This window comes from Falco biarmicus, chromosome 9 (assembly GCF_023638135.1).
Source record: "Falco biarmicus isolate bFalBia1 chromosome 9, bFalBia1.pri, whole genome shotgun sequence".
NCBI lineage: Eukaryota > Metazoa > Chordata > Aves > Falconiformes > Falconidae > Falco > Falco biarmicus.
In genome coordinates, this window is record NC_079296.1 from 49,563,544 (window position 1) to 49,580,309 (window position 16,766).

Genomic DNA, 16,766 nt, shown 5'->3' on the forward strand with positions numbered 1-16,766 from the left:
CGAGCCCTCCAAGAACAGGTCGTACTTACAATGCAGAGACGTGCTTGCGACGATGGCCCCACGAGGACTTCCAGAGGTGGCAGGTTTGAAGCTCCCTGATGTACTTGCAGGGGTCCCACCAGGTGACCTCTAAGATGACAGAGCCTGTTGCCCAATATATCAGAGTGGATGCTGGGCCAAACAAGGGCATTGGGATCACAGACTTCATTTCTCCCCACACTCTTTGCAAAGCACAAACTGCAATAACAACATTCAGTCTCTCTGCATCCCTTGTTCCACGCTACGCAGTGAAGTGCACCGACTTAACATCCTCTGATGAACCCTAGCCATTAATTTTTCATCTCTCCTGTGGTACACACCCCAAGCTGATGTTCCTTCCCATCCTTACAGCTGAGATCACCCTTGAACACCTCCCCATACACTGAAAGCCACGTATAAAATGTTGAGATCTAGCACGCACTGTGGGTTACGCACCCGCTTCCCGCTCCCATTTCAATACGGTACACAGAGGAAAGCCGGACACACACCAATACAAAACCAGGGGTTACTGTATCACAATTTTTTATTTATCAGTATCAAATTACATAGCAAAGTAATGAATGCAGTGTCAGATCACCTCTTTGAATACTGTAAATACAAACAAAATCCACCATACTGCTCAATTATCCAAAGTAAATTAAAAGTTTAAAAATGTGCGTTTCAGAGATTCTGTTTGGCATATCCTGTCAATATAGCCTGCATAAATATTTCTGTACCTCATTTTCAGTATGTGTACCTTAACTAAACACAGCCTCTAGAAAGCTCACGTGGAGGAGAGAGGATCTGTCCCTGTGGTTATGTCCATCATCAGCTTGTGCACCTGCCCCGAAATCACTGGCTCACCTGATGGCTGGCGGTGGCTGTACCTGGGGTGGCCAGACTCCGCTCTCACACGGTGCCAGACCCAAAGCTACTGGTGTCAGTGCGAGACGACTGAATGCACGACAGCAGCTGTGGATCACGTCCCTCAATTACTGACAAAACAACTGCTGGCTTTCGTGGAAGCTGGGCTGGATCTGATGGCCAGATCTTGTACGCTCAAATACGTAAGGAAACTCTGGGGACATTTACGCTGCTCTTTACACTAGTGTGACTCCGCTACGTAGAAAGAACAATTCCTGGTTTATAACGTTACGTGACAAATGAAGTCAGGTCTGTTGATCTCAGGTTAAGTTGGGTAGGGTTTGGCCACAGCTGGATACAAACTAGGTAACTCAACGGAAGTATTTTAAAGGTGTTAATCAGCAGTGTCATTTACGTGGGGCTTCCTTATAAACTGTGTAAATAGAACAATTTTTCCTGATGGATGAGACAATAAGCTTCAAATTAGCACTGTTTCCAAAAGTTAAGACTACTGAGACATTGTAGTGGTACGAAAAGGAAAACACCATAGAAATATATATTTTGTTTAGAATACAATGAACAGAAGTACAGAAGCGTTGATGCAGGTAATAGGAAAGGTGAGGAAAGGGAAGGAGGAAAAATTTAGGCAGCAATCCCACGGCAACATGGGAGTTACTCTTGATCCCTCTGAATCACCACTATCAGTGGAAGTCAGGCTTCTCTGGGAAGGTGCAACCTGAACGCTTGATAATTACGCTGGCTGCGTAATGTCCAGCCCGGATGCACTCGGTCACCGGCCGGTCATAGACAAGCTGTGAGAGAAAGCCTATGGAACAAAGCGAGAGAGAAAGAGAAGAAAATGGTTAGATTAGTTTTTTTGAAAGTACCGGTTTGTCACAAGGCAAAGCACTGACACACTGGCCCAGCTGTACGTACACAAGTAGCCCGGCTAGTTGAAATTCAGTATGGCGCTCCAGTGACCTGCTGAGTTGGAGTGCTGCTGCTGCTATTTCTACCTGAAGTCTCCATTTGGCAGCTTCAGGTAAACTAAAGACTATTGAGACTGATCTATATTAGTGCCCTCAACATGACTTCACCGGAGTTCTTGCTCTCCTCTTTTCCAGAGCGACCCCCTCATTCCTCAAATACCATTCTGAAAACAAATAAGCGGTTTTCCCTGCCGAGGGGAGCTCCTTCTGTTCCTGCCGGCTACAGCGACAGCCCCACGCTGCTGTCACTCCGCAAGCTTGTCTCAAAAAAAGAGAAAGGCACATAACACAAAACGTTTTCTATATCCACAGTTACAGGTGTTCACAAGGAAAAGGTGAGAAATTTTTACCTGTTGAGGAAAGGCAGGTGACATCTGTTCCCCTTGATTACGTGACATTTAACCCAAGTTCAGAAACAAACGGGCACCTCTTAGCACGGTCAGGCACCCACGGAAACAGCAAACCGGACGGAGAACCAAGCGGGGCGCAGAATCGGGGCACCCTGTTCACTGCCTCGGCTAGCACAGCCGCGGAGCATGGCTTCGAGAAGCAGCAGCCCCTGGGAGCCGAGTGTTTTGAGAACCACAGCGCCTCTTTAAATGAATATAAGCAGAGAGTCCTAAGAAGGTACTTGAAAAAGTACAAGTGGCAGCAGAAATGTTACGGATTGAGTCCCTCACTTCGGAAATATTTGGTCTTGGCTGAAACTATTGTGATTGAAAGAATGACAGAAGTTATGGTAGAAGTGAAAAACGTATTTTAAACTTAGAAAAATTTTTCAGGATGTGAAAAGTAAACTTAGTATCTTATAATTTCAAAGTCCACTCTGTCCTTCTAGGGGTAATATTTTATGCACTTTTATCCTGTTTTTAATACGTTTCAGATGTGTCTCTCTTCCTCATCCAATCACAGAAGGCAAGGGAGACATGCCCAGGAAAATCAGAACTGTAGCAAGCTGAAACATGTCCCTTTCAAAGCTTTCTTCCTCCATTTCAAGGTCCTGTGTCACGCTCTGACAGGCCCTGGGCCTTGGCGTGGTCTTGCCACCGCGTCTTACGTAAGTACCGTGTAGCTCATCGGTACCAGTTCCTGACAAATTGCAAATTTTGATCTGAAGATGACACGTTTGGCTAGCCGGCTTTCAGATACACTTTCTCTGCTCAGCTTGGTTACTACTGGAACAAAGACTTTACATTACGTTGTGGTGTGGGCACCTGGTAACGGGAGCACATGAACCTGTGCTCCTTCTCTAAATACTTCCTTTTGTGGCACATGAGAGGGTATTTTTAGAAGACGATAAAAATATTCTATACTATGCAATAATGTCTGCTCCTTGAAGATTAAAAAATCATGTAAAACATGAAAAATAAGGTTAGGTCAATGAAGGACAATACTGGTGAGCAAATGACCCTATTTTCATGAATTACCAAGATCTGTCTTGGCTTCTCGGTCACAACTGAGAGTGAAAAGAAGCCTCCTTGATGTATAGTTTTCTCTAAGCTGCACCGAATGGGAGAGGAGTTTGAAACTCCTAGATCTATAAAATCAAACACTTTTCATTGGATTAGGGGGGCCACAGAAAGCAGGCATGTTAGCTGACAACTAGGAAAAAACTCATACGTTTCCGACATCGATACTTTTCCAGAGAACTACGTATTAGCTGGAATTTCACAGACACTGACTGACACTAGCTGGGAAAAAATGAGTGCTTCACCAACAGTAAGTCCACAAGCACAAGTGAAGAAGACAGGAGCTCTCAGCGTACAGAGATGAGAGTCTGCAACAGGAAGAAACTGCTGTGAGCGCTATCACTGATGGCAGTCAGGGGATGACAGACAACACAACTGCGGCAGGATGGTCCAGCTGTAATAGCTGGGTAACAGTTGAGAAATTCAAACAGCATGCCTGGCAGAAATCAGACGATTTCTGAGTAAGGAGATGAAAATGGTCTGCTCTCCATTAAATTAACATGCATTCTTAGGAGAAACTTTCTTGGATACGTGGAGAATGTCAATCATTAAATTTAAGCTGCCTGGGAGGCAGCAGCTTGCCAATGTGCTTCTGGGTGGTTAAAACCTGAGAGCAAGTTGTAACCGTATGTAAAATGAGGCTGTTAAGCCAGGCCATTTCTGATTCAGTAAGTATCGGAGATGCACTGGGCAGGCCTCCAATGGCAAACACCAGGCTAGGCTTTGTGCAGAGCATGAATTCAGCGAGGGGTTTATACATGAAGGAACAACTGTCCTCTAAGTTTTATGATCAAGGCATCAAACATATACAGAGATGAGAAAATCCAAGGAGCAAAGGACCATAAAACATGAATTATTTTTCAACACCAGTTAGACCAAGACTGTCACTACCCCTCAGGCTCACAGTAGTTTCGAGCTGGTATCTATTTTTTTTCTTCAGTGGAGCTACTCCTTATTTATTCTGATCTAAGTGGAAGCAGAATCAGGTGAAAAAACATCCTGTTCTAATTGGGGATAGAAATGAGAGATTTCTATGATTTCAGAGTGGTGGAGAAATGACATTAAGTACAGCTGTCATATATGAGAGATGCAGAAACCGCAGTGGGGAGTTTGCCCTCAAACCATTCTCGTCTGTTGAGTTTCTCTTAAAAGGTATGTGTTCCGTAGATGAAAGAGGAGTAGCAGTATCTGACACAATATCGCATTGAGTGACAATACAAACACACACATCACAAACACGGAACTACATCACATACCAAGACGAGGCACTTGGCAAAGCGGAACCCGAGGGAACACCAGGAAGCACTGTTGTTTGAGCAGAGCAACAAAGAGCTCCATCGGGTTGGCTGCCTTAGCTGCAGAATGTTCTTTTTAGTTAACGCATAAAAAGCAGCCTGGTCAGAATATAACTCAGAGCTTGCCTCCTCCGATGTATAAGGTTCTGTGATGCAAACCCCATGAGTCATACTCTCAAGGCATGGATTCAGATCGTTGAGCTCCAGCTGAAGAAGTTACTGCCCCATCTGTTTTTCCCCATCCTTCTTCGCTGCTTGTATAACCTGATACTCCGTCAAAACGAAGCAGATCAGTTTAAACGGTAAGCTGTGGAACAGCAGATCTCTGCTAACCCAGCCGATTTCAACTGAAGTGGGTTCGTGAGCACTCCAGCAGCTCTCCCAGCGAGCGCGGCGGTGGAGGGGAGGTGATAAGCAGTTGAAGGCTGTAAGCTCTTTAAGGTGCCATGACTGGAAATGCAAGAAGATAAGCGAACATGGCTTCAGACTCACTTCACACTCCTCCTACAATTTCACAGACAGAAAGGGCAGGATTGATCTCTGATCCTGTAGCACGGGCCTGGGATCGCACAGCTGGATCATCCCAGCACATACTGAAGTAGCTCAGCAACTATTTTAACTTCTGCCACGGCCTGAGCTCGTCCCTGGCTATCACTGGAATGGAGTGCACAAAGTGGTGGCATAACCTGGCCACACAAAACAATTCACTTCGAATATTTTACCAAAAAAACTTCAGGCAATATCGTCTACTGTCTCCTAACTGCAGCTATTCAGCACCAGCATTTTGGCACTGCTGGAGCCGCGGCCGGTGTTAGGCGCGTTGAAGCGCTCTCTGCGCGCCAGAACACAAAGGCAAGACCCAAACCCGAGGCTTTCCCACTTGTCTGCCTCCTGCCCTGACATCCAAAGCGTTTATCATTTCTGGGGGACGGGAAGCAGCAGTCGTCGGATGCCTGGGAGGCCACTGTCCTGTCATCGGCCATCTCGGTAAGCTCTCGGAGCAGACCGCGATGCTTTTTGTCCCTCACAGGCACAGGCAGCCAAGTAACCCCCTTGTACGCAGTCACGGTAAGAACGTCTTTGGAACTGTGTCCAATTCATCCCACTTATCTTCCTAGAAAGCAAAGACAACTTTGCTTCAAAAGCTGCTTTAAACCTTAGAGTGGTACAAAACGTATTTGCATTCCCAGATGATAGAAGTGATTATAACACACCAACAGCTATTTTCGGCCCATGATTATTTCTTTTCTGCTCAGTAGAGAAAACCATCTCAGCAATCACTTTGCTCTGAAAAGTGTGCCTGAAATAATTGAGCGTTAATCTTTATTATCTCCAGCTTCCTTACTACACATGCTCAAAGACAACATCTACAATTGTTAGGTCTGCAAACAGAATGAGGGACAGAAAAGCTAAGTTGCTTTCTTCCTTTTTGTGCTCACCACGAATGAAAAGTTCTGTAAGCCAAGTGCCAGAAGTGGTGCTTGAGCCTCGAAATCCAGACCCAACCCGGGGCCCTCGCTGCAACCAGCTCGGATCTCTTTGGGGATGTCAGCCCCAGCCTGAAAAGACACGGCGAGACAGCCCACCGGCTGGCACAAAAGGTGGTGTCTTTACTTTGTTACTGCCAGGAGCTGAGTAGCACTTCAAAAATGATTAAAGGAGAACCACGCTCATATCCTTGTGGCCAGCAAAACAGACATCTCAGCAGCACTGTCACCGAAACCAGGGATTTCTTTGAAAGTTTTGTTTCCAGACTATCGGTGGCAATTGGGAACGAACGCCTAGTGCTACTGCAGTTGGATGGGAATGTGGGAGTCCGATCGCAGAGATTTTAAAACAGTTCTGGTCTGCTTCAATAATGGTTTAACAACACTTAAAAACAGCTCATATTGAAGCCAAATGTTTCATTTCAAATTGTACACTTGACAATTAATTTTAATGACTGTTAATTACTAATGCTGGCTGGAAATCCGTTTATAGCCTCCGACACCCAGCTCCCCCACTACTCGTCTTTCTGCAGTTTCTCTCATGCTTCCAACCTTTATAAAACGCCCAGGGCAAAATTAATGTATTTCTTTACATGCAAGTGAGAAAAGCAGAAAAAAAGCAATTATCAAAGGCATTAATTATAAACATTACAAGCCGATCCTGAGTCAGAGCCCCTCACGACCTTTCTGCGCAGGATGCTCGCAGACAATCCTCCTCTCCCAGCTGAACCCTGAAGCACCTGGCGTCACCCACTCTAGCCAGGCCACTCACCAGCAGAGTCCTCCCAGCCACAGAAAGGATCACCAACAGCTGAGCTGTCTCCTCTTTTTTGTATTTGAAGTTTCTACAGCTTCATTTGCGAACTGTCTGTTTTCCAGCAGTGTTACTCCACCATGGGGGACAGCTGCAAGCCCCTTCTCATGCTCCCGTTTGTATAGAGCATTTATCACAGTTGCTCGAGCGCTCATCTATTTTTACGTGATCCCACCAGCTTTCAGGCCAGCAGTGTGGGAAGATGCTGCTTTCAAGAAACACTATGCTAGCAATTGAAAGCCTTGTTGCCGGTATGACTGAGGCTTTTTTGGATGCCGTTTAGCACCGTTGGAGCGGGTTAGTGTTGTGGTAGCACGAGTCTGGTCAGTGGTAATCAGGTGGTTTGCAGCGCTGGTGCCAAGAGCCAACCAGCCAACCTAGATTTTGTAAAAGATGTTGGCATCAGATGATTCTGCAATATAGTCACTGAACAACCGTACGTCAACGTGCTGAGGTTTCTCCTTTTTTAATTTTGTGGCAGATGGTGGATATTACAGCCAAGAACTGTGGTAAGCCAGAGGCCCTGCCCATTGCTATCAAACCAAATGCTGGCTATTCTAAATGGAAACGTTTGTGATTAAGGGTGGGATTTGGCTTCTGTTTTCATGTATTTTGGCACCGTGGTCTGACACATTAGACTTACAGTATATAAGACAAATTAAATGTAAGCATCTTCAAATACATTACACTTCTTTCAACCTTCACACACCTTCGCGCTTTCTCTCTCAAAATACAGCGTAAGAATTATTCCACGCAAGCACATGTATGTTATTAACTACAAATGTGTATGTGTACAAACAAGTGTCTGTCCCTCTCTTTTAAAATGAAATGGCTCTGTGCTTCTGTGGAACTGCCGTGCCAGGCTAATTACAAGGGAGAGAAAAAAGGTTAGCAACCCTTTCAGAAAAAGTCATTTAAGATGTATATCTAACAAGTGGCAACCTTGAAATCTCACTCTCACTGAAAAGAACATTAGAAAACCCTTCCCGACTATACCACTGGAGGAAAGTTTTAATAAAAACTAATTAAACTACAAAAATCTCAAGTGGTTAACTGATTTTAGGGGCTAAATTTCTGGCAATTCTAATTATCCTCTTGTGGTTTCACTTAGTGTTTCACAACCATGACAGATGACAATGAAAAACTGCAGTTAAATTCATCCTCCCTGACACCATGCTAAGCACTAGCTTCTCCCTCTCCAAGTAAAATCAATACCATGTTTGAGTAAACACGTTTACAGCTTTATTAGGATGTCTCGCTTGTTCTGTAACAGCTACTTGAAGCTGTGGTAACAAATCGACTCAACTCAGTTAAACCTAGAGAGCTGAGTAAGAGGCTCATCGATAAGGTTGTTATAAAAATAAACTGCAGGAGATCAGAAAGCTGGAACAAACAGCCTGGTAAATGTCAATATTTTTACTTCCAGAGAATGACAAAACCATGAGATCATGAATAAAAGGTTTTGGAAGTCTATATTTACTTTCTTTATAAAATGGTCACGTGCTATGTGCATTTCACTGTCCATGTGCAAACCTCTTACACACATTTCTTACTTACTGATCACCAGCATGAATACTAAATGAAGTATGTTTTCCGGAAAAGCTGTTAGTATTGGTATTGCTGTCCCTGTCCCTGTCCCTATCCCTCTCCCTCTCCCTCTTGTTTTCTTTATATTTATGGACATATTCAGAATGCATTGAATTTCTGTAAGGATCACTCAGATGGGTGTACATCTTCCTTAGTCTGAGGTGATACAGTCATTTATGGACACATGCAAATAACACAACGTTGCACTTACTAGGCAACTGTGAATAAGTGAAAGGAGTGTTTCCACTTCAGCAGCCTTTTCCTGGGATGGAGAGGAGGTGTCCAATACACAAAGCAAAAAAGAGTTCAGACTCCAACGCTTTAAACCATGACACCTGGAAAATGTTAATGAAGGATTCCTGCAAAAATGTGACAATGAAAAAAAATGAAATAAAACTCCACTACAACCCAGTTACTCCATTAGGAATCAGTTACTCAAGGCTGAATAATTTTATGGCATTGCACAGCTGATTACCACTCCTTGGACCTACGGGGCCAGCTCCCTTCAGCTCACAGAACAAGGTGCCATCATGTTTCCCAAGGCCCGTAGAGGTGCTCGGGCCCATCACAGACCCTCCCCAAGGAAAACCAGCAGTCTCTGTTTTTTGACGCCTTTGCGCCAGCCGGAACGGTGGCTGTACCCTGCAGCTGTTTGGTCCTGAAGGCTGTGCAGGGGATGGAGAAGCCTGAGCTCCTGCCCTGAAGCCTGCTGAGGCTGACGGGACCTTCCCCGTCGCCGGCCTGTGCCCTGAGTCAGCACCAGCCCCCGCCGCGCGGTGACCGCTCGAAGCCGGAGGAGACCCTGCAGGGTTTCATCCTGCGACACCCTCCACGTTACCCAGCCTCAGCGGACTCTATTGATAACCTGTTGCGTATCGCCTCTGGTGACTCCCCACCCATCTTACTGCCTGAGCAAAGAACAATTTCAGCCTATCATACGCTCCACAGAAGATGTGATGGAGGAAACCGATAACAAAGTTGTAACTTCTGATGGCTTGGTCCTATTTTTCATTTTTAAGCCCACGAGACGAACTTTGGGAAATTCCCTTTTGGATCAGAATCTGGTGGCTTTGGGCTTGTCTCCAACAAGCAGGATCAGGGGAAAACATTTGATTAAAGAAAAAAAAAAAACAAACTACCCTCCAAGCTTACAAGGAATATTCAAGGTGCTGTATATGCCAACCCAAATAAGAGTATTTTCCTTGGAAGCGGCTTCTCCAACTGTCTGAAAAGAATTCTTTCCAGGCTGATATTTCTCTTTGTTTTTCCTAAAAACATTTCCTAGAAGTGTTCTTCAAAAGCTAAAATTCTCCTTAGCCATTTTTGAGACAGCCAAATGAAATAAGCTTTCTTTTATTAGGACCTAAGGAAATTTCTGGAGCCTCAAAACAGATCTCTTGTATGACATTAGATGGCACAGATTACTACACCTACTGCTTGGGATAAGAGCAAGAGAATGTTACCAATTTAATGCAGAAATAATGAAGTTCTAAGCATGACAAAATGGAATACTATGTACTATCATCTATTCAGTTTTTAACATTTATTCAAAAAGGCAACGTGAACGTAACCTCCTAGCTGAGATTCACAGGCACGAGGACTAGGAGATGTGAAGTTGTGTTTGCACAGGAGCCACCGTCTCTCAGTAAGGTTTTATTTGCAGGTGTGTCCCCACACGATCAGGCCGGCAGTATGCAAAGGGAACCAAAAAGTGACCCCCAACGCAGTGGGAACACAGCAGTTGGGCAGCCTACAAATTCCTTGACTTCTGTGGGCTGAAACAGCCTACCCCGGCATTATATTCATAATGCTCCTATCTTAATACAGTGGCATTTAATATCTTTTGCCTCTTTAAATATCTGTTACAGTCCTGGACTGATACTAATCATTTACTGATGATGAGTAACACAACATCCCTTTAAGTAGAGTTGGAGATCAGCCTCAAGCCCACCTACAGGCACCGCTACCACCACTGCCTTCAGCCAGGACCATGTTTGTTCTTTCACGCCTGTTTTGTTGCATCCTTGCCATCCTCCTGCTTCCAGCAGGAGCCCATTTCAGTGGCGGGGGCAGGTGAACAAATTATGGGAGGCATCACCCTCCTATTATACGGCGGAGGCAGCTGCAGGTGTGCGAGGATCCCGCTAGCTCACACCGCAGCCCGAGCAGTACCGCCGTGGCCACTGCGTCAGTCCCCACAGCACCACACCAAGTCATAGCAGATGTGACATAGATAACATATTTTGGTGTATTTTCCTATTTCACTGTGTGTTGTTGTATCTCCTGTGAATACAGCATCAGCTTAATCTGACACATCATTTCTTAGGGGACTATATCCTGCCCTGATTCCCAGGGGAATGTTCTTGATGATCCAATCTGACTAGTGCCTCTGTCTCTACTCAGAATACATTAAAATAACACAAAAATATTACCAACAGTCTGCGAGCAAGGTAATAATAACTCATTAAAGTCGTTCCTAACCTTCCACATGAACATTTTCTTTATCGTTACATGATTTTCTAACACATGACACATTAACATAAAATGAAATGTTATGAGGATAGGGATAGTAGGCATGACAAAGTATTTTAAACGGTGATGATTTGCTTTGAGGCGTTAAGTCAATTTGTAATTGTCCCATAGCTATTACAGCAAAAATTGGAACTTTATAATTGGTTTTGAAAATCTATTTTTAACACAGTAGGTTTGTTTTTTTAAAAGGTCCGCAACCTATCTGACGTTTATTTCTCAGAATGCCCGTCCAGAATTTATGGCGAGGTAAATTAGGCCTTTTAAAACCCAATTTTGCAAAATATTAATCCTCTTGCTGCGTACTGAGGCTCCCTTAACACTGACGGTGTCACTGACAGGCACAGAGACACAGCAGCTAGAAGGATCAGGTCCTGCTTCAGTCTAATTAGAAACTTCTGAGGGTTTTTAATTCCATACACTGATCCTTTTAAATGGATGTCTCACTTCTATGTGCTATTTAGAACGCATGTACACTAATGTTTTGCCTTATGTGAATTCTACTGTGTATTCTTCTGGATTGCCTTTAAATCATATAGGTGAAAAAGTGGGCTACCATATTTAAGTTACTGTATTTTGATAAAAAATACCTATGTAATAAAATTAAGATGAACATTTAGAAACCAAGAGAAGGGCAGCAACCGAAACAAACCAGTTAAACCCGAATGGATCACAATTAAATTATGCTTGGACAGCACTTGCTACTAGTTTTAAGTATAATGCCAGCACAGAAATTTCCAAAGACATAATTATGGAATTATGAATGGGAATTGGTAAAAAGTGAAGCAGGGACTGAACAAGAAAACAGGAATATTCCATGTTTTTCTTGAGTGATACCTACTTTTATGTTTTTGTTTAAGTAGCTGCAATTCAAACTGTGGCAAATTTCTAAATGGTGCCAGTAGTGATGCTGAAGTTGCTAGCGACTGGCTATGCTATTGATCAGAGTAACGATGGGCCTCCAGCTGAGCCTGAGAAAAATCAGCTAGAAACACAGAACCTGGTAATTCTCTAGTTTGTAGAAGGTCAGTTACAGAGATAATGTGGCCATCTAATAGCCCAGGTTTCGATGTGATGTTTATCTGAGAGAGGTACGAATGCCACCAGAACGCAGGGGCGGTAAGTCATGACCACGCTGACAAGCCATCCCCTCGCAAGCTGAGATTGATGCCCTATCTGCCGCTCAGCTATTAGACTCATGTATGCTGTTTATAAAACAGGAGCATTAAAGATGGGCAAAACGGGCTGTCAGTCAAAATGCTGATGACATTAAGAAGGTATTTTTATTTCAAAGCTTCATATCTCATCAGCCATGATGTCGGTAACAACAGGGCTGCTCAGAGGCAATTAGCCACCCATGTTGCGTAAATGAAGACTATGAGAGTGCTGACTCCGGCTCTAACACTTATCTTTACTTCTGAGAAAAGACAGAACAATTCGAAGTAGCATCCCCTTGTCTCTTCGCTTGGGAAGATAAATTTTGTAGCAAAAATCAGCCTTAACAAGTCACACGCACATACATATTTAATTGGTATCACAAAAAAAAAAAAAAAAAAAAAAGCTTCACGCCCAGCTGGCAAACAAAACTGCACCTCAGAGCTCCGGTGTTATCAGAAGGCAGCACTTCACAGCAGTGACACTTTACCCACTGTATTTCTCTTTATCAAACGTGATTAGAAAATGATGACAACTTCCCAAGGTATCTTAAACAAGTATAAAAAACCTTATACACATTAAAGACCACTGCAAGTGGATTAAGTAGCTTCTGATATCACACTCCTGCTGTTCAGTAAAGAATGGTTTGGTGTTCCTTGAACTCCTATTTCAACAAACCTAGAATGTTTTAGGGGTGGTGAGTACTGGAGGGAGGGCAGCCCTTACAACAAAGGTTCATACAGAGATGAAAACACAACAAATAAGAGGAATATTTCATTTGGCTGCAATGTTTTTAGCAAAAACAGGTTCTTCCGCAATCTTAAAGAGCTCTATAAATCCATTATGGAACTTCCTTCTTAACAGAGTCACAAGCTCACTCGTAATTTAGTATTCTGACAAACCATCCAAATCACCTCTCTCTGCTGAAGGCATTATCAGATCTTTTTGGCACGTTCAGTGCTCCTGGTACAGCCATACAGCAACTAGCCCTAACAACTTAGTTCATTTCTCACGTGCCCACACACCTCCATCCACATTAATTCCTTCCCATGAAGCACACACAGCACAAATTAGACAAAGCCACGAACACAGCCCATCTTCGCCCCGTACCAGATCTATTGTGAGAAGATGGTGTTCCCATTGTACAAGCTTCATTGTTTTAAATTCACTCAGCTTCTACTCTCTAGCCACCAGCATTGCCCTCTGAGGATGACTGAAGCTGGATTTTCTGAGGAGCCAGAAATGGCACCTGGGAACCTGATTCCTGTAGGATTAGACCTCACAGGACCACAGCGCAATTTAGCTTGGGAGGGACCCCTGGAGCTCCCTTGCTTCAGCCGTGGCTTACAGCAGGGCCAACTCAGATCATGTGAAATCCCACCCAGATGATTTTTTTATTTTAAAGATTCTTGGATTCCTTCCATAAACGCCAGATTCTGTAGAACAACAGCATAAGAATTATTACACTGGATTCGATTCTGCTTCCATTTTTATCAATAGTATATACGTTGAAATCCACTGGCTTCAGTCAAGGTATTCCAAAGTTAAACCAGCGTTGGAAAACAGAAACGGAGCTTTTTTAAAAAAAGGTTTCTGAGTCAAACTTTTAATAGCAGAGGAGTAACGCTGAGACATTATTCCCTGCACTATGGGTTCTCCGCAAACCTGTATTTATGTTTCTTGAGCTGTGTTTTTATAAACATACATCTACCGGTATGTGTAATATATTCAAAGAACGTTTCACATCAAGGGTAATATTTTAACACTGCAATAACGTTGAAGTATATGAGGTATACCAACTACTACTAAGCTCTGAAATCAAAGCTAGATGTCACCCTATAGAAAATCATTTGCGTTTACCTCATGAAAACAGGCTAAAATTTGAACAATGTGACGACCTTCAGGCAAACTCTGAGGCGTCCAAGCTCTTTATCTAATTTGTAGAGGCGTTTAGATTAAGATGGAAAAACGATGTTTAGAATTAACCTCTACATTAAAGATGAGGGAACGGCTTTATTGAGCCAGTGTGGCCACAAAAACAGAAGGAGGGAAGTATCCGCAGTAAGCCCTGTGGTCTCTGAAGGGAAGATAAGGATGCCATGACCACAGTCACGCAAGGACACGTATAAAGGAGGACAACTCCTCTCTTCTGTCGCTGTCCCTGCCTTCTATCGCAGTAGTCCTCTGCTAGCTGAGACAGCAGTTGGCCATCTCGTAAGATTCACACTAGGCTTCACATGAGAGGGAGAAGGGCTTATTCCCTCAGTATGTGCACTGGAACAATTCTGAACGTAGCCTTCAAACTGTAGCTAGCAGCTTTGTGAAATTCCCTGGTACATGAGAGCCGCCAGCGTCATTTTTAAACTGACAGGTGGTTTGTGCCGTTGACTTCAGCTTTGATACTGACAGAGGCAAACTGCGATCGGCTCGTATTTGGCACCAGATAATGCTTAATGAAGAGCTCCTTCTATCTCAGGATTTCTTTTCCCTGAGAACGGTATAACATCTTTATAGCATGGTGATAAGTAATAGATACTTGCCACGATCATTCTGTCACTGCTTCATCAGGCTGCTTTAAAATGATTTGTGGTTACATTTCATACTCTAGTACTTTCATGCGGTATATGACTAAATCATAGCAGATTACTACGTCAATATATTTATATTGACAGAACCTGAAGCAGCATTGATTTTACACCTTCCCCTATTCATTCATTATGAAGTCTCTGCCCAGTTCCACAGAGTAGGCAGATTCTAGGGGAGAGATTTTGCAGGGAACAATGGCAGTAACTATCACAAAAGATGCTTATTGTTTTCATTAGTTACGGTGGCAATGACAACAGGGAGTCCGAACAGAAGGCAGAGCTACTGTGGCTAAAGAGAGCAGGACAGCATAAAGCTGAGATGGTAAAACTGTCCATATTTCCATCTACTCATTGCTATTAAATATGCTTTGGTTACCATTAATGCAAAGGTTCAAAACTGGGGCTGACCAGTAATAAATGAACGTAACCTAACAGGTACTAGAGTTTCCCCCGAACTCTACAAACAAAGGCTATAACTCCATTAGGAGGACTCCTGTGACACAAGCCATGTCAGCAAAGCTCAAGTGATTTGTCAATGTCATCAGAACCCAGAGGTGGAATTACAACTTTAATTTACGGGTATTTCAGGGATTTCTAACCAAAAAAATCTGTGTTACCCCTGAAATCCACAAGAGGTGCTGAGATGCTCCAGTGTAAATTGTTACTGCTTAAACTTCTAAACAGTGGCAGTGGTGCTGGAAAGCAATAAAGGCACAACTCTGCTGGTATGGTTTAAAGAAGTGTTTTTATCATAAAGATACCTGCAGCAACCTTAAAACCCAGTTTCTCATTCACGCATTGCACCAGCCTGAGTGGCAGATGACTTGATGCCTGCAGTAAGAGGCAAGAAACCCAGAGATAGTCCTGGCACCAACTTAATAAAAACACATTTCAGCTGAAGAATGCAGTTTATTTCTTGCTGCTCGCTGTTGGACTGAGCTAGCTCTCCTTGGAGGCCAGCAGCTTCACGCTCAGAAATGTTGAACTCATGAATCAACTCACAGAGTTACAAACGCCCAGAAACTTTGTGTCTTTAAACTTTTTCATGTCTTTTAAGGTTTCGAGACCTTCAGTAGTTAGATAGGTTCTAGAAAAAACAACCCAACAGATTTCTTATTTTCCACTTTCACATGGAGAAACACATGAGGAGTGATTTGCCAAGTTGGCATAATTGTCGAGACGGAATTTCCTTACAATCTGTGAGTTCTACCTCTGGAAGAGAGTGCTGCCGTGAAAGACCTTTCAAAATATGATAGTGTCTCACAAACCTGAAGGAAAAATAAATCCTGCTCAACGGGGTTAGTTCTCATGATATCCCACATTCCCCCCTCAGCCAAGACATTTGGTCCAACAAAACCACTGCTCAGTCACGTTAATATACCGGTCCCAGACAAGTATGGGAACCTTTGCCATGGTAGTCTTGTTCTCTGCTGTTTGAATAAGGGCACTATGTTTCCAGGAGATTATATTATAACACTGAGTGCATTTTTTTAGTTAAGGGATGAATTTTGCAACATTTTACTATGAGGACACGAAAATGAAAACGTTACAGGTACTGTTGCCTAGGTAGTAACAACTTGATAAAAACCTCAATCAAAGAAGGAAGCTAGAAAAACACTGAAGGGAATATAACCTTCCCATTACAAAAATTCTGTCAGGAAAGTAATGCTGCGTCTGGCTCAATGCTAGAATCGACAGAAGATACACGGGTTGAGCAGCATCACCAGTGGTACGGCACAGGGCTTTCTGGTCAGGAGACAATAAAGAACTTTTCCTGTTGCAAATACGTACTTTGAAAACACATGAAAAGTGTGATATAGATAAAATACAGACATTTCCCCCAAATGAAACACAGACCAAATCAAAGCCTACCCAGTCCAGTATCCCATTTCCTACATATGGGAAGGAAAATGAAATGACTCCATGAAGAAGGAAACCACAGTATATAAGACTAGAATCAGCTGCGTATCTAGA

At 43.4% G+C, this 16,766-nt stretch overlaps 1 protein-coding gene across 4 annotated transcripts in view; it reads right to left on the reverse strand.

Moving 5' to 3' along the window:
• Positions 1-544: 544 nt before the first annotated feature.
• ADK (adenosine kinase) overlaps positions 545-16,766 on the reverse strand; it is a 299,689-nt gene continuing 283,467 nt past the window's right edge. For all 4 annotated transcript variants that reach the window (XM_056350951.1, XM_056350952.1, XM_056350953.1 and 1 more), the window contains one exon: positions 545-1,708. In XM_056350951.1, coding sequence (XP_056206926.1) covers positions 1,584-1,708 — 125 coding nt within the window. In that variant the 3' untranslated portion in view covers positions 545-1,583. The remainder of the gene's footprint in view (positions 1,709-16,766) is intronic.